Here is a 22,674-nt window from a genome sequence, read left to right as displayed (position 1 = left end):
GCTGTGTTTGGAAGGTCCTATAAACAATTGCAACTTTGCAAAGTTTAGCAAAGTATAAGAGAGAACACACAAGGAGAAAGAGAGAAGCACGTATATTGAGAACGAATAAGATAGAAACGGGTCATTACAAAGGTAGTGTGCAAGTTGGGAGGGAGGCAGAATAGATTATTTTATATATTCATGTTAGGTGTTTGAGCACATGGATCGGTGAGGGGGGGAGAGAGAGAGAGAATGGAAGTGAAAGTAGAGAAGGGGAAGAGGACGATGGAGAAAAAGGGGAATAGGAGGAAGAAAAGAAAAAGGAAATGTTTAATATTTCAATAAAAGAGGATTATCCCAAATGCCAAAAACTCCAAAACTTAAGCTCTATTGCCAAATCCAAAAAGAAACACTATAGCTTGGCTTTGGCCCTCATGGAAACTAGAAGAGAAGTAAAAATGCAAGATAACCTCTACCAAGAATTCCCTCAACATCTCAATATCAAGGCCGTCCTCAACCAGCATCCCAAGCTTGTGGCAATATCATCTGCTATGGCAAACATTGGATACACTTGATTGCAAACAAAGAAAAGGATGACAAGGTCCAATTAAAACACAAGTGAAGGAAGAGTGGAGTCTTGATCAAAGAGCAAGAAGCAATGCTCATCGTGACTTCAAATTCAGTCCTTTGCTAAGGGAGGTATGCTATCAAGCCTTCCACAAGTTTCAAATTATCCATCAAGGTGCACTACACACTTGGAGACCATCTTATCTAGGAATCACACCTTCACATGTTGATCAACATACAGGAAGCAAGGGCCTTCATAGGGCAAGTTTTGTTGTGTAGGGGGGAGCAAGGCCTTGTGAGCATGATGATCTTCAAGAACCACTACACAAGGTAAAGAGCTTTGCTTTGCCCATTTGCTATGGCATTCCCCCTATACAAGGTGCACGATTGCAACAGCATCTCCCACTTTTCACACCTGTAAACTGCCTAAAATCTGTAAAGAGGGCAAATAACGCATGCAAGCATATTGTTGCACTGCACCTCTTGTTGCCGCTATACCATCTCTTGCCTACTACATTGCGAATCTGCATGGACCCGCATCTTTACCACTCACATTTCTAGAAAATAGAAAACTTTGATCTTTGATAGCCAAGGCAACCCCATCCCATTGGTGAATTCCTAATATGATATGCTACTTAGTGCTCACATGAAGTAGATAATACATTCGAAAATGTGCAATCTAACAAGGCAGAACTTATGTGAGGGAGTCTGTGTGAGAATGGATTTGAACACAAATCAAAACCTGCTACATGAAGGGAAAGCCGTTGAAAACTAGTCTGTTGGTGCTACTGCTTGAAAGGAGGGTAATTACAAACAGATAAATATCATTTATTGCCCATTCTGTGTCCCACTTCTTTTTAAACAACTGGCCCATCACTTACTAGAAATATCAGACATTTGAACTTCTACAATTATACCAAAATCCTCTAAGAGCATGATTCTATGATACTTACCTCGGGTTTCTGCACCAGAATAGAAACTCAAAGCTACTTTATGAGGACAGATATCACATACACAATAGGGGAGGGTAGAAACTCAAAAATTAAATCTCAAGTCAAATTGACTTGTGCTGCGTGCATTTGGGCCACCACATGAACAAAAGCTACATATATTCTGATTAATGAAGATTTTGAGATGGTTTAAACTAACGATTTCCACACGTCTAGATCAAGAGTGTTAAGTCTTGAGCACACAGCTAGAGCAGGTACAACTGCAAGACATGCAGCTAACTACATTCAATGGTAAGATGGTAGGACCTAAAAGCAAACAAAGATTTCATCAAGCACAACTAAAAAGTAAAACCTCAACCTCACAAGGCTCACATTCCAGTCTACATGGTGTGTTGGTGAGATCTGGATACCAGTGCTTTGCACTATCATTGACCACAACTATCTTCATTAAACTTACATCAATCATACATCTAATGACAAACCCCAAAAAAGACCATAACTGTCTTTGATTCTATGATACTTACCTCGGGTTTCTGCACCAGAATAGAAACTCAAAGCTACTTTATGAGGACAGATATCACATACACAATAGGGGAGGGTAGAAACTCAAAAATTAAATCTCAAGTCAAATTGACTTGTGCTGCGTGCATTTGGGCCACCACATGAACAAAAGCTACATATATTCTGATTAATGAAGATTTTGAGATGGTTTAAACTAACGATTTCCACACGTCTAGATCAAGAGTGCTAAGTCTTGAGCACACAGCTAGAGCAGGTACAACTGCAAGACATGCAGCTAACTACATTCAATGGTAAGATGGTAGGACCTAAAAGCAAACAAAGATTTCATCAAGCACAACTAAAAAGTAAAACCTCAACCTCACAAGGCTTACATTCCAGTCTACATGGTGTGTTGGTGAGATCTGGATACCAGTGCTTTGCACTATCATTGACCACAACTATCTTCATTAAACTTACATCGATCATACATCTAATGACAAACCCCAAAAAAGACCATAACTGTCTTTGAATTAGCGCCATAACAATGAGATATAAAGTACTTTTTGGCAACTATAAAGATCATAAAAGACTTACTATCCAGGACCGCCACTGCAAACTTAAAGAGAATTTGAAAAAAAACGACATTAGAAGCATTGGGAGAAGATACGATTCAAATAGAAGCCCTACTTTCCTAGTTTCCAAATCAGCACACCCCAATTGAGAATAATTTCAACACCATTGCCAAAGCATCCTGTAGTCAACCACACCTGGCTTTGTGTTGTTTGAATCTACCTTATACAGCTCATCATGGACATCTTTGAAGGTAAAGAGCTTTGTTTGTACTAGATTGATTTTACATTTTTGTATCACATAACAATAATACATTGGTAACATCAGAAATATTACACTGCATATGGGGACAGCACGCCTTGCTGCGTGTCTCAGAAATGTGGATATGTATATAGGCACTAAAGCTCTAATGGTGACCCAGATGTTTCCTATCCTTGGTTTTGTTTACCACTTTAGTTCCCAGAAGTGAGCATAGCACCAACTGCCACATCCTTGAAAAAACCCAAAGGTACTTCTCTCCGGAATATGCAAGCAACCAAGTTTAGCTACTAGAGTACATTACCTTGGTATAGACAGGAATTACATGTTCGATGACATAAATACTATTTACAAGCATGGTGAAACCCATGCACACACACAGTTTTGAGCCATGACTTATTCTTCTATAAAATTTTGGTGCTTCATTGAGTCCATCATTTTGACAAAAGATGATAGAACAACTAGAACCACTACAGTAAGGATCTGGGACAACCTGGGTGGTTCCATCAGATTCTCAGGACGTCACTGGAACATCCAATGGAATACCTGGTTTGGCCTCCAACAATTGCACACTTGGTAACTCCTTCAGTAGCAATTCCTATCAATATACAGTATTCCAATAAGATCTGCCTGTGTTCAAGTGGACCAATATTATATCCTAGCAAATACTTTTCTGTTCTAGAGCACTGCTGGCAATGCTGGACACCAAAATTTATGGACCAGGCATGCCAAGCATACAAAAAATCGCATAATAAGTAATAAGCCAGATATGCCAAGCACATTACATGTAAAGCCCAGACACACCAAGAAAACCAATTATAGCACATGCTAGGTTCTGAAAACAAGCCCACTCAGAACATCATTACTTTGCATGTGTGCACAGACACATGCACTTACATGCATGTACATGTGCACGTACACACGAACAGCCGCATGGCTCCCTGGTGTACTGCTATCTCTTCAGTCACTTTGTCTGAAACTTAGTAGTCATGTGATGTATCCATTCTTCATACTTACCCATTATTGGGGCGGGGGAGCCTTACTGGCCAACTAACCTAAGGAGAAAATGAAATAGAGTACATGGAGGCATTGTCAAGGGCTGCTACCACTAACCTGGAATTCCTTGATTGTGCCAACACTGGATACTATCTTTGACAAAAATCCCTTGCTTTCAAGCTCTCCATTTTGCATAGGCACCACAAACCTGCCATCAGAATAAACCAAATTATTCCAGGCCCTCAACTCTTATACTCAAGGCTAGAACAGCTACCTGTACCAGCAGTCTACTTACTTTGCTTGCAAAATTTTAGCCAGCTCCAATGCATCCTTCTGTCCAGAGACCAGAGTAAACAGGGGAAGAACTTGCTTCACAACTGGTGTTATGACAACATCAGCTCTTTCACGTTCCAGCAGAGGCTGCTTATACACACAATGTGGTTCAAAGTAAATGCTGAATTGGGGATTCTTGGACTCCACAAAATACCTGGTGTTTTGTAACATTGTCAAAAACTTGACTCTGGCATTGTTTCACAATAGAAATAAAAGGTCATGCTTTCCCTAGCAGGCACTTTATCACATGTATCCCCTACTTACCCATTCTCAGGACGTTGCCAAGGAGGACCAAGTATTGGACCAGCAGAAGCACGTATAGTGAGTTCAGAACCATTGCTTCCTGTAAATGTGGTGCTGTGACCAGGTTCCAAATAAGTAACCTGTATGGTATAATACCCCAAACAAGTAAAAATAATGAAAAGTCTTCAAAACAAACAGTATTCAGGGTACAGTGTAATGTACCTTCTTGAAGAAATTACTTAAAATAGGCTCTGCATTAGGGGTAGCAATAACATGAAGATCTGGAAAAATATTTGATAGGGGTTCCAATGTTCGCTTGTGGCAATGATCATCAAGACTTTGTGTTATGACTAACAAATCCAAAGGTGGTAGATTCTCCAGCTGTCAGACCAGAAACTACGAAACATCAAATACAGATAAAGCAACCACAAACAAAGACCTTTGGATTTGTTATGACTGACAAATCCAAAGGTGGTAGATTCTCCAGCTGTCAGACCAGAAACTATGAAACGTCAAATACAGATAAAGCAATCACAAACAAAGACTGTACTCTGTTTGTTTTATTTTGTCAGTTGCATAGCCCACTCTTCTTCTATCTTTTAAAATCAGTTACTCCCATCTCAATAATAACACATCCCCGAGAGAGCAGATTTTATTATTTCTGCTTCAGAAGAAAACTCTTAGTTTTGATAATGCATTTTGCTAGTAGCACTAGCTCAATGTCTACTCAAAACTCAAAATCATAACTTGAAATTTTGGCAAAGCCATATCTCAAGGTACCAAGGCTGTGGACCTAAAAGTCTGATTAAATACTACTTGATTATACAACATACAAGGGTCAAATAATAAGGGTTCAAAATCTTGAACTGAGCTCAAGAGATTGCCAGCTTGAAAAGCTACAAAGCTTGCGGCTTCCCAAGTTTCACCTGCTGCCAATCTCTTGCCTCTAGGCTGCTAGGTACATATCCTTGTATGCCTTGACCGAGGTGTGGAGTAATTGAAAAAGAGTGTGTGAGTGAGGGAGAGAGAGAGCGAGAATTGAATCACAATGATACTCAATCACAAATGAATGAATGAACAAAAGTGCAAAGATCAAAATGTCCACATTGAATAATGACCACACTGCTGTGCTAAAAAAGCACAAAATGAGTTCAAAGAGAAAACCCTAGCACTAAGTATCCTGACTCCTAAGTGTCCTAGCTAATTCTAGCGCTAACTATGCCAGGTGTACTAGCTGTCCTAAATGACCTAAGTGACAGTTTAGAGTAGCTAGGAGGCCCAAACCAAGGGACAAAGGTTATCAAACCCCCTTGATGGTATGGTTGACAAATCCAGGGAAATAGATTAGAGCCTAAAATACATTTAGGGTCATGGTTGCACAAGTTCAGAAAAGGGATATAGAAACCTATGACTAAACAGAGAATGATAAATCATGTGACAAAAGATATCAAGTTCAAGTCTTGCCGGAAAGCCTCGAACTTTGGTCGAGAAAGAGCCTTTTTGAAAGTTGTCTTCCATGGGTATATAAGACAAGTGAACATGTCCTACTGACTTGTGCTCACAAAAATAGTGATAATGAACCTCAATGTGCTTTGTATGGGCATGGAAAACTGAATTCTGTGCAATAGCCAATGCACCCTCACTGTCAATATAAAGAAGTGTCAGAGTTGTTTGGTGAACATGGAAGACAGTATCCATGTCATTGATATTGTAACAACTAGAGATGCAGGCTTCAACAATCAACAAGTTCATTTACGGTGACACAGACAAGAGGTACTATCTTTCACTGTTATGCCTCTTCAGAGATATCATGATGCTATCTTATATTCAAATTTAACATGCAGAACACTATCGAGACTTGATATGATCTTCTACTGCTGCTACAAAACCCAATTATTTATATCAGAAGGTACAATCTGTAAACATTTCTCTTAACGCTACAAGGAAATTTGGAAACAAAAAGTAACTTTCACACCTGAAAATCTTTCAAAACCTTTTTGCTTGCATCATAAAGCCATGGTATTCCAAAATCAAGGTTCCCAACTAGTACTGGATCAACCAAGATTTGCACCTTTGCCACCTCCCAAAGCCAACTATTCCCCTACAAATACAAAGAAATCCAGAGTCAACTCTAAGCCTGAAACAAGAGTATGTGCATTCTGCATATTAAACACCAGACATATTTGGACAATGTACCCAATAGACTCATTGCAAGCCAGCAGTATATTCAAAATGCAAGTATAATGCTAGCTTAAATATACTTGAATTGTATATTTAAGTATATTCAAAATGCAAGTACTCTCGATTTTGAATATACAGATTATTGGTCATATTGCTAGCTTGCTACCTAATTACCCTTTGTGTCTTAGTTGTGCTAGCCTGAAATATGATCAATAAGCAGTTGCATGTCAGTCTAATTTATGTAGGCCATTGAGTATTTCTGAACACAGTTTGAGCAGCAGGTCAGTGCTTGTATACTACAATGCTAGCCATGCAACTTGATTAATGCAAATGTCATTTTACACATTCCCTACAATCATAAATGCTAGGCATAATCATACTAGCATGCTAGGCACAATTTATACCTAAAAGAACCCAAACGTGCTTATAAAGAACTCTATCAAAAAAACAATATGCTTCTCCAATGGATTTAACAATGCTAATCCTTTTAGGACCCATATTAAGTTATTAAGATCCTCCAAATACCTTGTTTTTGGTATTTATCATATCATTATCCTAGCGTAGAGAGGGGACAACTTGAATGTGAATCTTCTTCACTTTTGATGAACCTTCACAAACTTTTGATTCCTTTGAAGAGCTAACTCAGGTGACTTCAACTAGCTAACATGAAAGCATTAAGAATCATGAACCCACCAATGATCGAATAGTTTCAAATGGAAAACCAGGTGATTCATTCTTATTGCAAAGTACATAAAATAAGTTCAAATGTCCCAATAATGACTTCCATCCCTTCCAAATCTTCAATTTGGTGTATCATCCACTTATCATGACAATAGAAATGCAAGAAAATGTGTGTATTCATCATATATGGAAGTAAAGCGGGGTGCCAAGGATTTAGTCTAAACATAAAAATAAGCCTAGCTCAAGAAGTTACACACAAGTGTGCCTTCCTCTAAGCACGCAGATAAGGCCATGGTCAATCCTTGGGAGGATGGGAGGATAAACTAACACACATCTTCAAAGTGATGAGTTCTTGAGATAAAGCATCATATCAAGGTAATTCCCACATTTCATCCACTCACTTTTCTCCTTGGCCGACAAGGAAATATTTGTCTCTTGCATGGCTTCTCACCTTCTTGTTTGAATCAGTTCGTCCATTCCAAACATCCAACATACACACAATGTGAATGCAAAGGTGTTACATCCTTGGACATTCAAGATGGGAGTCCATAGCATTGGTTAAAGTCTTGGGCCATGACTAACTTAATGGGACTAAGGCAAGTTGAGGGTTCAAGCAACTAGGTTCTATTTATAAGATTCATGGCCCACTCCAGCACATTCATTGTGTGATCACTTCTCTTGGAATCTAGGCCCAATAGTTGTCACATCTATACATTGGGACAATGTGGATTGGTGGTATGGGACACCTATCTATTGGCCCCAAGCTCGAGGATAAGATTGTTTGGCTCTACAACTAGGAGGCGAGTCTAAAGCCCATTCCTTATTGTTTCTAAGTTATGGATACGGCTTGTGTTGTGTCTTGTGTGATGGTAAGTTTCTAGGGGGAAGTTCATTGGTATTAGAGCAGCAACTTGCCCTTTGATTCAAGATTGAACAATGTGCACAAAACTACCATTCACTCATAGGACTGTGCACTAGTATTAGAGTATTAACTAGCTCTTTGGTGCAAGATCGAACGACATAAAAAAAACCACCATTTGCTCATGGGACCGGCTAAAGCCCAATTTCTTATGGTTTCTAAATCTTGGATATGGCTTGTGTTGTATCTTGTGCAAAGGTTGGATTCTAGGGGGGCATTCATTGGCATTGAAGTATCAACTTGCTCTTTGGTGCTAAATTGAACGATATGCACAAAGCCACCCTTTGCTCATGGGACCTCAATGATCCATGCTTGAAGGATCTGTGTTTGTCTTGAATAGTATCACGAGGACGTAAAATTTTAAAATGCTTTAATCTTGTTGATAACATTTGATTAAGTTATTAATCAAATGCACAAGGTTGTTTAGCACCTATGATGCATGTGGCAGTTATTTCATGGTAACAAGCCAAGGACTCCGAGGATGCAGTGGGTATCAAAAGGCAAAAGTTGTGATAAGTTATATGCCATCTGGGCTTTGGGAGTCGGTTGGTATCAGTTTTGACCCTATGACTATTATTTAGCCAATAAGTGTCAATGATAATACTAGGGACTAGATTAATTAGTTAACTACTCTCAATCTAAGGGTAATCTCAATCTAAGGGTCAACAAAGGTTGGGGACCACTCCAAGTTGCAAATGGCTTAGCCACTTTGATTATCGATGGGCGCATTTAATTTTCAAAGGGATCAGAAGGATTGAAACTAATTTTCAAGATTATATAATTTTTAAAATTAATTAAATGGCTAGATAATGCTGAAAAATGGGTTTAGAAGACTGCCACTTGGCAAAAACGCCCATGCAAACTGAAACGTTTTTGGGGGTTGGCTCAGCCGTACAATTAGTTTACAACTTGGGAGAGAGAAAGGGAGCTGCTAGTCCATTTTCTGATCACAGAACAACAATTTGCTACAGGAGACAACCGTTTACAGGCTCAACAAGTAGGGGACAGTGGAGAGACACGTTCCGAGGGTTGGCAGCAGCATTCCTAATCAGATGACAGCATTTTTTAGGTGATTGCATTAAATGCAGGCTGGAGCAAGCGACAAGCAAATTTTAGGGTTTTCTTGCGAAGAAAATTAGATCTCTCACATCTTGGCTTTCTCTCACCTTCTCCGATAATTTTTCAAAAGATCTCAGCATTTCTTAGCCATTTGGCAAACCTCAGCCATATTTGGTGAACAGCAAGACGATTTCTGCTGTAAACCCTAAATTTCATTAAACATTTAGGTTTTACAACCACCTTGGGACCTAAATTGGGGTAGCATTTGGCCAGTTTGTGGTTCCAATTGTGCAAGTCTTTGATGAAAAGTCAAGGGGAAAATGGCCCAAATTGCTTGCTGATTGTTATTACAACAAGGAGATTTTGGAACAACAAAGGAGATTGTGGAATCTCAACTTGTACTCATTACCAAAAGAGGCGCCACTTTTGGGGCCAACAAGGTGTCCATGTCCAAGATTATTAAGGTAAATTGTGCATTTCAATTTATGCTCATTTATTAGTTGTTGTAAGTAAGTGCTTGATCAAGTTTTACCACACTATCCGAAGAGGAAGACTGGTTTCAAATAGAGTGGTATGGGACACTACTAGCAAGAGGAAAACACAGGAAACACATGTCGCAAGTAATGGGCATGACGAGAAGTGAATTCTTGTTCGGTACTCATGCTCAAGATGGTACAAAGGGTTCTTCTCACTGAGAAGTCTTTGGTGGCATATTTAGAGGAAAAGAAATGTTTCAGGAATGAATTTAGATTTACAATGCTATGGGATTTTCAATGCATGGAGATATGTGTGTAAGTTCAACGCATGGCTAGTGCCTGTAAACCCCTAGGCAACCCACAATTGGAACTTTCCATTTTTTTGCATGCACATTAACTTTTTAACATTTTTTGCTTTTCAATGTAACATTATAGTTTCAAAAGCGAGGTGTGTTTTTCTTTTTTAAATAACATTTTTGTTAACAATGTTCCACATAGGTTATTCAGCTAGTGTTTTGTTAGAAAGGCTGATGTGTTTGGCAAAGAAACTTGAAAGCCATGCTAAAGGAGATTGAGCTGCCCATTAGGGCTCCACATACTGGTATCTAGAGGAGTCATGTTGCTACCCCAAGATGCATGTAGTTATAGTCTAGGATTGTATGGCTGCAGACAAGTACGTTCAAAATCCAAAGAAGCCACACATACATGTGTGCACACACGCACACACACACACTCTCTCTCTCTCTATCCCCCACCCAAAAAAACAAAATTGGCTTGTGGCTAATATAGAGGAACAATTTTGGTCCCTAGTGAGAACAAGGATTGGGCAGTTTGAGATGGAAACAAAATAGCTTGCTTGAAAAGTTTTGGCGCCAACCTACAAATGAGACCTGACATAATCTATACCCATGAATCATGATAAAAAACACGAAGGAAATAAACATTGGACTCACCTCCTAGCCATAGAGTTGAACATGCTCGCTCTTGAGCTTGGGAGTTAGTACCATATCTAGCCATGGTCACGTCCCAAGAGCTAGATCCCATACCACCAGCCCACACCATCCCCATGTGGTCTAAAGTCCAAGAGTGGTGATCACACAATAATGTACACATTACGGCCTTGAGTCCTATAAATAGGACTCCACTCTAGGAGGGCATGCGAGTTAAACTAGTCCCAAAGGACTCCGATTTAATAGTGATTGGCAAATGCCTCAAGCTATCTTCGTGGTATAATGTATCGTAGAGACTACTATCAGATTATGAAGAAGATTTGTAGTGTGTCTTTACCAGTTGGATTTACCTTCGGATATCAAAGTTCGCCTAGTGTTCCACGTGAGTCATTTGAAAAAACAATTAGGGCAAGGTAAAATAATCATCTTGATCAAGGAGGGGAAGTGCTACAACTTGAGGATACTACTCATTATATTTTACTCGAACTCAAAGTTGGTTCTTGGCTATGGGACTAAACCACTCCATTGGATTGTTTATCTGGAGTATACTAGCAAGTGGAAGAACCACTTGGAGGGGGAGGCAACTTGGTAGTTGATACAATCTTTGAAGAGTTGTTTTTTGAACTTTGTCCTTGAGAATATGTTGAGAACAACAATCATTTATAAAGGGTGAAGTGTTACATCGTTGGACATCCAAGTGGATGGTAGCAACATTGGTTACAAAGTGACCACTTCAAAGATTAACTCTTGGCAAGACACAACTCCTGACTTTATAGTAATCAATGCTACCATCTAACTTACATTTAAACATATATATCCACCGAGTGCCAAATTGCCAATACCATGCTAGGCAGGAGGCAAGTCACATAACCTTATGTGGTCTCCTCACTTCTATGATACCATAACTATCAGCCAATCCCATCCTCTAATGTAACTTAAAGGTCTCTCCATAATCATTGTACTTCTAAGCATTAACTCTTGGCAAGACAGCTCCCAACCTTTTAGTGGCCAATGCTAATATCTAACTTACATTTGGGCATGTATATCCACTAAGTGCCAATGACACGCTAGCCAAGAGGCAAGTCACATAACCTTCTGCAGACTCCTCACTTCTACGATAGCATAGCTGTCAACCAATTCCATCCTCTAATGTAACTTTGAAATAAGAGCTTTGTATATGCCCAATAATTGGCTTCAAATTTTATGTACAAAGATGATCACACTTAATCAACTAAATACTTTACCTTCTCTTAGATTCCTAAATTCTTAGGTTACATCCCTACTATACCGAACTTGTTGCATCCTTGGACATCCGAATAGGCACTAGTAGCATTAGTCACGATGGCTACGAAGTGACTTAGTGCAAATGCACTAAGTGTCCAGACTCAAAAGACAACGTACCAGAGAGAATATATGGTTTTCGGAACCCAGAGTAAACTCGACAAACATTGAGAAGAGAAGAGAAGAGAGAAGAAACTCTAATGAATGAAATGATAAAGATCTAATTCATGGAGTGAATGTGATACAAGGGAACAAGGGTGTCGTAGCACAAGGAAGATGATGAAGACAACCGCAAACCGCAATGTCCTCCAGAAGGAGTATAAGGGCAGTGGAGAGGCTGGAGAGAAGAGGTGACGGATTGAATGAATCAGCCATGAAAAATGAGTGACAGAGGCAGCCATTAAATAAGCAAGAGACTATCTAGGGTGGTGCCCAGAGGGAGGGCGCCAACTATCTAGGGTGGTGTCCCACTATGAGCACCTAGCCCCTTTTTGGAGCTATCCGCTGTGAAACCCTACACGCAAAATGCAAAATGTAAACTACAAGTAAAGGATTTCGCAACACCCCCTCTCAAGCCCAAAAAAGAGGAACAAGAGAAGAGTAAGGTGGAGATGCAATGCTACAGATTGAAGAATGCTCATGCAGCAGGTGCCACTTGGACAACGTCCCTCATGGGGAAATTGTTCACTTGCACAAATGCCCTAGTACAAAGATGATGAAATCATGCAATGCATAGGACGAATGTTGAACTTTGTGTGGTGTCGAGAACCATAAGGATATACCCATATTGGATCTCGAGAGTTGGCTCCATGCTGACCAAGTGACCAAGGCAAGAAGAAGAGGAAGAAGAAGATGTAGAGGATCCTTGAGATTCAAAATTTCCACCTAAAAGGTAACCTCCAATAAAGAACAGTAGATAGAGTGAACTGGAGAGCCCGAAACTCAACCTTGGGAGAGAAGCCACTAGCTTTGTGCATCCATGCGGGAAGGAATACAAAGGCCTCATCACCAAGTCGCGGTTGGACCTCCAAGGCCTCGTCACCAAGTCGCGGTTGGGCCTGCAAGGCCTTGATCTAGGTAGATCCTCGAGAACTTGGGAATCAATAGGTGAGATGACCGCTGGAAAAAAGCCACCCCATCCAAGGGTAGAAGATAAAGGCCTCCACCAGGGTGTGCGAAGGACTGAGTGGTGGGTGGGGACCCCCTTTGAAACTGAAGGAATAGGAGCCCCCTCTAAAGTCACAGTAGATGTAGATTCCCCCTCCGAGGGCAAAGAAAGATCATCCCCCTTTGAATCCCCCTCTAAGGTAGATAGGAAATCCAAAAATTCATGGATCGCGGACTTTGAAATGTTTGAGGACAAAGGGAGTGCCGCCGGTCGTGCCGAAGAAGATATCTAGGAGGGTGAAGAACTCCCAAAGATGGCCTCTCGAACCTGAGTAGACGAGGGTGGAGAAGGGTGGGGCTTAGACTGAGCAAGGAGTGGGCAAGAGCCGCTACTTCTCAATGGAGCGAACTGGGAAGCCAAAGAAAAGGAAGGAGTCGAGCAGTCATTGTCTCTCAAAGGAGCGGATTGACGAGGAGACTGTATCAAACAATCACTGTCTCTTGATGGAGCAGACTGCAGAACCACAGGCCGTGGTAGCCACTGTACCCGAAAATAGGTGGGAGAAGACCACCACTGGCATTGCAATGATCTCCAGGAGGTCATAGCACCAATCGATCCTCCATGTGCTTGAAAGGACTTACTACACATCAAATGCATCTTATTGCCTTGAGCATAGTACTTTGAGAGCCGATGCAGAATGATCTTTGTGGCCGAGGAAGGAGAGGTGGCACAAGTAGTGCCAGGTGGGAGAGATGCATATACTCCGGGGGGATGGGGAGCAAAGGTCGAAGTAGTCTGCAAGCATCGATAGTGTGTCCGGTGATGCCACGATAGGAGCACCCAATAGACAAGTCATCTGTTGGTAAAGAAGCCATGGATACCATTGTGCCTTGCTGAAGAAGCAAGAGGTGGAAGAGGTCATCCATGAACCATGAACCGCAATGTCCACCTCAAGGGGTGGGAGGGCAATGCGAAGCACTAACTGCGTGCCTCAAGGGGTGGGAGGATAGTGGAAGGGCTAGAACTGAACTGCCAATGGGAGAAGGATGCTACCAACAATAAGAGGTTGCAGCCAGCAATCAAGAGTAACTATCAGCTGACTTGGAAAATATGTGTTTGCTGAAAGCAGCAAACGCAGCTTTCAGCAACAAAAATAGGTGTTGAAATGTCGTCAATCATTGAGAAGTGCTGCCAACTGGGCAGAACTGCTAGCAAAAAAACGCAAGGTATAGCAGTATGGTGGAGCCACCAGCTCAAGGGAGGAGCCACCGGCTGAGAAGGAGGAGCTGCTAACTAGAAACTCAAGTTCCAACAAATTAGAAAGAGCCGTCGGGTTGCAGAGAACAGCTAGTAGCCGCCAACAGTAGGGAAGGAGCCACCAGCTGATTGGGAGGAGCCGCCAGCTGTTAACAGATTAAAACACAGGTAGAAAACAGCAAATGCAAGGGAGAGTGACCACTAGGTAAGGTGTTGATGTAGCGGAAGAAAAACAGAAGTGGATGCTGAACCTGCCACTGGTCTTTGCATTCATAGGAGTGGAGGACTTTGCCATTGTTTGAGCAGATCCAGCTCTGATACCATGTCAAAAGACGACGTACTAGTGAGATAATAGGGTTTGCGGGGAGGAACAAGAAGTGAACTCGGCAAACACCAAGAAGAGAAAAGAAGAGAGAAGAAGAGAGAAGAAACTCTAATGAATGGAATGATAAAGATCTGAATCATGGAGTGAATGTGATACAAGGGAACAAGGGTGCCGTAGCACAAGGAAGATGATCTTTCTTTCGTTTCGTTAGTTTCGGGTGGCCAAGACAGCCATGAACCATGAACTGCAATGTCCACCTGAAGGGGTGTGAGGACAGTGGAGAGGCTCGAGAGAAGAGGTGACAGACTGAATGAATCAATCATGAAGAATGAGTGACAAAGACAGCCTATAAATAGGCAAGAGATTGTCTAGGATGGCACCCGGAAGGAGGGCGCCGGCTATCTCAGGTGGTGCCCCACTATGGGTACCCAACCCCTTTTTGGGGCTGTCCACTGTGAAACCCTAAATGCAAAATGCAAAATGCAAACTGCAAGTGAAGGGTTTCTAAACACTAAGGACACTGAAACCAGCCTTCCTTTCGTAGATGGATGGTAATTCTCTTATTACAACCTACTTAGTATAGCAACATTTATTACAAAACTAAGAAATGCAAATTAACTTACAATCTTGGACAATGGACATCCTGTCGGTCCTAAAACTAACACCTCTTTCAATATTTCTTTAACTTAATTGAATAAGAAAAAGATGTATAATGGGATTCTTCCAATCCCTTTCAATATTCCAATTCCCCTTGCTGTCCAAAATGACCAATAAGTCTTCAATCTGATTTGCCCCTTCATTTGGGTAATCAATTGGTCTTCGCTCACTTTGATGGAGATGGAAAATGCCCCAAATTCATTGATTTGCTGGTCCCTTCACTTAAATTTGACTGAAAACAGCTTCAACTCTATAAAATCCAAGTCTTGAAGCTTTCAATTTCTAACATGCTTCTTAAAATTGCTACTAAACTCTAATTTTTGCTGCAAATTAGGATTTACAACAGAGAAATCTGAAATTTTCTTAGCCTCTGGCGATCTCAATGTTGTAATCTGGAGGAAGGCTAGGAGATGAGAGAGAACACTGAGGAGAGAGAAAATTCAAACTTCCTTCGTGAAGAACTAAAGAAAATCAATCATTTACTACTATTGCATGTCTCAATAGCCTATTGTTGATTGGTCTTCTCCTATCCTTGGTTACTTCTTTAGAAGATCCTCCAATGGAGGCAAATCAAACCAGCAGCATCTCCTCTCTCTCTCTCTTATAGGCTGAAAATGCCTCTCTCTAACCTCTAAAGACATGTTTCAATCTTGCATGGGCATTTTTTACAAGTGGCAACCTTTCCAAATGGTTTTTCTAGTATTATCCATAATTAAATATTAATTTTCAGTCTTTATATACTGAAAATTAATCTAATGATTATTTTGATGTCTAGAAAAGTAATCTGATTGGCCAATAATTAAATTGGCTAGGCAACTTCCATTCTTGAGTGTCTCTACGCTATCTTTGACCATCAGATTGGCATTAGATACCATTAAACGCTACTTCTCTAGTGTCACAAACTGATACTTATGGCCAAATAAATGATCTAGGCCCATAGCTGGAACCAAATACCACCAAGTACCTGTGTGGTATAACTTATAGCAACTTTTGCCTTTGACATCCTGTGATTTTCTCGGATCCCGCACTCGTAACTTCCTCTAACCTCAGTTACACCTCACACATGCAAGATTTACTTAACCATGTGATTAAAAATTAATCCACATGTTAAGTGAGGTTTCAAAAATACATGTCCTCATAACAGACACTTCGAGGTTAGGGCAATCAATTTCTATTTATAAAACTCAAGGCCCTATTATGTACATTATTATGTGATCATAACTCTTAGACTCTTGACCCATTAGTCAACACATCGTACACAGGGAGGATGTGGGCTGTTGGTATGGGACGCCAACCCTTGGGATGCGATCATGACCTGGAGTGTTGCTAGCTTCCAAGCCCAAGGGTGAGCCAACTTGGCTCTATAGCTCGGAGGTGATTCTAATATCCAGTCCCTTGTGAGATTGGCTTGCCTTGAGTCTCATGTGCAAGTTGGATCCTAGGGGAAGGTTTCATTGGTAAATACGACTTGACTATCCGAACCCCAAAGTGTCTTTAGTGCATTTGCACTAAGTCACTTCGTAGCCACTGTGGCCAATGCTACTAATGCCTATCCGAATATCCAAGGATATTGCAGAAGGTCTTGAACTACAAAAGCCTACAATAAGAGTTCAAGAATATGACTATAATATGGGGCGAAACATCTAAGGAGTTTACACAAAACACACCATACAAGGGTAAGGGACCATTCCCCATATAAGAAAAGCATGAGATGGCAAGCAAAATCTTGGCAAAATTATTAACAAAGCAACACGAATAAAGCACCACCTTCTCACAAAAGAATTCTCCTTTGCATTAATTCTTTTTCCATGCTAATTTCTTCCATGATCGTGCTTTTGAATCTAACAATGAATGGTCCCCTATCTCTTATAATTCATACCAAATTACAAGTTTTTCAAGAGCACCTAATTACACAATTTTTATTTGTTCAAGAATATATACTTTAAAACATCACTTTCAATATCTCTTCTCATGTTCACTTCCAAAAATCATCTTCATCCATAATCCATGGACAATAAATGCATATACAAATCTTAAGTTCTCCTCTAAAAGTCCAAAGACCTGAGCCTTGATAATCTTTCCCATAGAAGATGAATTTAAGCTCCTTATTTAGCCATCTTACTAAACTTATCTAGAGTAGTCCACATAACATACCGTAACAAGAAATATTCTTTCTTCATAAAATTGAATTTACCATAAGGACACAAGGCAATACAAACTAGACTCTTTCCTCACTTCATTGCTATGTCAGCAGCTAGACAATCTGTAGCACAATAGCATAGCAAGAAATATGTTGCTACTACCAAAATAGGCATCACGTTAACCATCTTCTTTTCTAGGTACAAGAGTGTCTTCCTTACATGACACTATCCTTAGGGCATAATCATTCAAATCATATCTTGTGACCTTTGCATAATCCAAATAAGTTGGTTCTTCATAAAGTACTTGGGTTGTCGCCGAACGTTCATCTCATGTGGCCTCTTTCTTCACCACTTAGCTCACATCAAGCAAGCAAACAAACACGAAAATAGACAACTAACCACTCTTCAAAAATCCTAGGGACCCAAGTTACCAAATTATCTTAATCCAAGCAAGCTCTCCCCTTCCTACCTAACAAAGCCTTGCCTCTAAAAGATTGACTTTTCTGGTGATGCGTTCAAGGTCATAATAAAATCCTCTTGTTATCGCAATGTACAATCTTGGCATTTGGACAACACTAAGTGAACCCTCTTTTCTCCTCCTACCTCCTTTTGACACAACGTTTTGACATTTTTCCATCTCAAAAAAGGGGTTATTTTCCCTCATTTTTCCCTATAGCATTCAACATCGTGAGCTTCTACTAGGGAAACACCCAACTAGGTGTAGTGGAGGGCAAGGGCTATTGACCCCCACCTAGAAGGGTATGCAATCCCTTCCTCGCATAAGCTCATGATGTTATTGCAATTCACCTTGTGGGGATTATAGTGGGAATTAGTGGAAAAACTTTTTATGTGAGATGAGGACTCCTCATCTCAAAGGATGATAAAAAAATCCACAAGTACTCTATACTTAGTTTTCCTCTAACCATATTTGTATTTTCAGTTCACATTTCTATGATGATGTGCCCTGATTTACCCCTTTCAGGTCTTATGAGTTAAGTAACCTTTCACCAAAGCATCAATTCAGCCCTCTTTCCAGAACAATTTGCTTAGTTTTCTGATACACTTTGCATTCTTTTCTAATGCAGTTAGCAATGAGCCGTTTGTACTGAGTTTTCCATAAACCGTATTTGAAATTTCAATGAAGATGTGCCCCGTGAACATGATCTGCCCCTGTCAGGTCTCATGAGCGTGTTGGTCTTTTGCCAAAGTTAACTCAACTCTCATTCTAATACGGTTTCCTTTATTTTCTGATACACTTTGCTTCCTTTTATAATACAGTTTGCAGCACACCTCCATAATACACCTTGCTTTATTTTCTAATACAGTTATGCAGCAGACCTCCAAATAAGTTAGCTGTAAGGGAGAGCTCGACTTGTCGAAACCTTGCTTGCGACCTGACTCGGACAAGCTAGTGGCAGCCTCGGCAGCAGAAGCAGCGGCCACGAACCTGGAGTCCTGTCTGCTGCGATACCTAACGATGGGGTTGCAAAATCAAAAGCCAGACGAAGACGACGATGATGACGATGATGATGCTCCGCTCTCCCTAAAGATTGTGAAATGCTTATGCCGGGGGATGATTACCTGCTTATGTCGGCCGGAAAGGAGTGCAGCTCTCGAATGATGGCCTGCCGGCTGCCAGACAGAGACTATAGGTCATGATGAGAATCATTATGAGAGATAGGGAAGATTCCGTGGTTATGGCGGATGGTGATTACCTGCTGGTAGTGGGCGGGACCGCGTCCAGGTCTAGAATGATGCCCCGCCCGCTGCTGCACAGAGACTGCGGGTGATGATGAGGATGGGGATGGTGACGATAAGAGAGCGAAGGCGGGTGAAACCATAGAGATGCTGCTGCGGAAGCCGCCATGAAACACGCCCTTGATTAATCGAAACCTTAAGGTTGGAAGTGTGATGTTATTATTATTATTGTTGTTGTTATTTTATAATAATTATTATTGTTGAGCATTAACATCACATTAATTTGACAACCCATAGACTATATTGAAAATTACTTGTTCCTCTCTCTCTCTCTCTCTCTCTCTCTCTCTCTCTCTCTCTCTCTCTCTCTCTCTCTCTCTCTCTCTCTCATAATTAATAATTAATAATATATGTATAATACACTAATTGAGATGCAATTATACATCTTTAGTTAATAATTAATTGATAATAAGTAATAATGTATATTCAATCGTGTAAAATGAAATTATTAATACTTATAATATGTATATTACAATTATAATTATCATTAATAAAAATAATACATGTAAGATAAGTATACATATAATTATTAATTAAAATAATTATAGTTATATATGTTAACGTATATACATAACACACACTACATATATATATTAGTCTATTTATTAGTTATTATGTATGTATACATTATACATCTTTTATTATAAATTAATTAATATATTAATGTTTTTAATTAATATGAAATCAATTATGTAATGTATTAATAATTATAATTAATGTATATATTTTTTACTTAATATACAAGTACATCATATGTATCATTATTATTATACGTATTAAATATAATAAGATAATAATTATTATTATTATATGTAGTAATTATAATCAATTGAGATAATAAATGAATGAGAATTATACATAACAATTAAGTGTTAATATGTATTATAAATATTTATTATGCATATATGTATTGATTATAGGTTAAGTATAATTTACATGATAACAATTAATAATTAATTATGAATATATAATCAATGTGAATGTGTGTGGATATAGGGTATGTGTGAGGGTGTGCATGTATGTGTACCAATCACACACACACACAGCATATAAAAAATAAGAACATGCAAAAAAGAAACAAAGCATATAAAAAATAAGAACATGCAAAAAAGAAAATGTGTGTGTGTGTGTGTGTGTGTGTGTGCGTGCGCGCACACACACATACACACATATATATGTGCACATGTATATGTATGTATGTATATCTATGTTTAATACATGTGTATTTATTTATGTGATCTCGTACATATGTGTCCTCTCTCTCCCTCTCATCATTTTTATTTTCTCTCATTTATATTTCTTCCTACTATATCTAATCTTTCTTCACCTTATATATGTCATATGTATACATGTGTATATATGTGTACACACATGTTTGTATGCATGGCATGTATATGTATACATATGCATATGTACATATTTGTGTTTGGATATATATGTTTACGTATGTGTGTGTACGCATATTTATAAGTGTATGTTTTATAAGTGTGTTCTCTCTCTCTCTCTCTCTCTCTCTCTCTCTCTCTCTCTCTCTCTCTCTCTCTCTCTCTCTCTCTCTCTCTCTCTCTCTCTCATATATATGAGCATGTATACATATATGCATACATGTGTATGTGTGTATTTGCATATATATGTGCACACATACGCATACATTGTTCATGTCTTTTTAGTTTTTGCATTTATGTATGGTTTTAGAGTATGTATACATTGCATGAACATGTTTAACCATCAAAATTATTATCCCATCCCATCACGTTCAATTAAAAATAAAATTTGACTCTTTTTTTATAATATGGCTAACAAAAAAAGAATTCTATATTTCTCTAAAGAGAGCAAGAGAGCCACATATAATTTTTCAAAGACTTATCTTTCTCCTTTCCATGATCATATCCTATATTCAATAAAGAGAGAGAAAGAGAGAGTAATAGAAAATAAATGTAAACCCCACTCACCCTTCAAGAAAAAAGTATCTTTATTTATTGTGAGCTTCTTCTCCTTGTGCCACATAGGCTGGGAGCTTCCTGAATGCCAAACTCTTTCTTCTTGTGCCACATAGGTTTGGGAGCCTTGTGGTTGATTCAAGATCCCCAAGGCAAACCTCTCAATAATATATAAAATAGATTATCCATATACATAGTTGTAGGGTAAAGGGGCCAATGGCATGTTACATTTAATTATTATTGATCCCCCATTAAATTTTTTCCTTTTTTCTGGACTGCCCCTCCTAAGGGAGGGTTTAGCATTTGATTGTTGTCAATCTTGACAACTTTTCACTAAGAAATCTATATTGCCTCTTATTCTTGCATTTCACAACGCAAAAACGAAACCTAACATGTCAGGTACACCATGTCTACATGGCATCAAAGAGGTATCAAAGCACAATTCCCGATGCTAGTTTCTAGTAAAAGTGAATAATCGATTTCTAATTTTTGTAGGAGAAACTACCTATTTAAGAAACTTGGAATAAAGATGTGGCTATATATTGGCATGATAAAAAGCATAAATAGACTAGTTAGAAACTTCATGAGAGAATATAGTGGGCTCACTCTAAATCGAAAAGTCAAAGCATTTTTTTAAATTGTAATGTTACACTTTTGAGTGAATAGCAAGCTTGGCCACTCGCAATAGGCTTTATGATTGAACAATCTTAGGCTACTTCTATGCATTAGAAGAGAGAGAATATTTTGCCAGCAACTTGAAGTGATTACTAGCTTTGACATACATGTATTGCTAGCCTATAGATTCCTATAAAGCGTTTGTTGTTTGATTGGGTTTGCCTCGATTCTTACAACCTAATTGAGAGGCAAATTCTAAAGCTTGCTTTGTCTCTACTTGACCTTGCTCTATTTGTTTTCCTCCTTGCTTTGCATGCATACTTAACTAGTCCATTGTATGTGTGTGCAAGAAAAGATTAGAGTGCGTGGAGGGTCCTACAAGGTTTCCATATTTTTTTATGTTGGTGGGGATCAACCTTTGTATGTTTGCTTCTTTTGCAAAGTCCAGCTCATTTGAGCATATCTTCAATAATAATATAAAAAATAAATTGAAAACTACAAACTAAAAGAGAGTATTACTACAAACTAAGTAGTAGCCCCCCAGACCATCCTCTTCTAGGGTCCCTTGCATAGTGGTCCCCTTGGTGACCTAGCTTGCTACAATTGCAAGTGTAATAGTGCCCAGACTAAACCTCCACACATATAGAGAGGTGCATGCATACATAAGCAACAATGGAGAAGCCACAAATGCTAAGAAATGCTCATAATCAACATTTCAACCATTGATGTTGATGCTCTTGATGCCTTCTTGGGGGAGCCCAAGATTGCAACATGGCATAGTAATTGTAGAAAGTAGCAAGGTTTGTTGCACACCCCAAATACAAAAGACGAGGCTAGTAGTGGGGCTTGAGACCTCCTAAATGTCATGGCATATGTCTAGATGCCTATGCCACCAGAGAGGTAGAGAGAGATCACAACAAGCCTTGGCA

The 22,674-nt window shown here is 39.4% G+C and overlaps 1 protein-coding gene across 2 annotated transcripts; it reads right to left on the bottom strand.

Moving 5' to 3' along the window:
* Nucleotides 1-2,813: 2,813 nt before the first annotated feature.
* On the bottom strand, nt 2,814-19,325 carry LOC148030155 (uncharacterized). Of its 2 annotated transcripts, none has more exons than XM_087686428.1 (9): nt 19,148-19,325; nt 19,014-19,064; nt 18,771-18,903; nt 6,373-6,498; nt 4,620-4,778; nt 4,419-4,537; nt 4,117-4,308; nt 3,939-4,029; nt 2,814-3,423 (listed from the first exon to the last, which is right to left on the bottom strand). In XM_087686428.1, exons 1-9 carry the CDS (start codon nt 19,297-19,299, stop codon nt 3,340-3,342), a joined length of 1,107 nt encoding a protein of 368 aa, XP_087542554.1. In that variant the 5' UTR covers nt 19,300-19,325; the 3' UTR covers nt 2,814-3,339. The 2 variants fall into 2 exon arrangements, with proteins under 2 accessions (XP_087542554.1, XP_087542555.1); XM_087686429.1 differs by having other exon boundaries at nt 18,771-18,894.
* Between the last annotated feature and the right edge of the window lie 3,349 nt (nt 19,326-22,674).

This window comes from Lygodium microphyllum, chromosome 10 (assembly GCF_053477565.2).
Source record: "Lygodium microphyllum isolate KBCC chromosome 10, Lygodium_microphyllum_v1.1.10, whole genome shotgun sequence".
NCBI classification, from domain to species: Eukaryota; Viridiplantae; Streptophyta; class Polypodiopsida; order Schizaeales; family Lygodiaceae; genus Lygodium; species Lygodium microphyllum.
The sequence above is the reverse complement of the archived record's forward strand: the minus strand, read 5'-3'. Positions and strand labels throughout refer to the sequence as shown.

Coding starts and splice junctions, on each gene's coding strand:
- LOC148030155 (XM_087686428.1), bottom strand. CDS start 19,299: ATGGCGGCTTCCGCAGCAGCATCTCTATGGTTTCACCCGCCTTCGCTC. Junction 19,065..19,147: donor GTCCCGCCCACTACCAGCAG/GTAATCACCATC, acceptor TCTGTCTGGCAG/CCGGCAGGCCATCATTCGAG. Junction 18,904..19,013: donor TTTCCGGCCGACATAAGCAG/GTAATCATCCCC, acceptor CCCCATCGTTAG/GTATCGCAGCAGACAGGACT.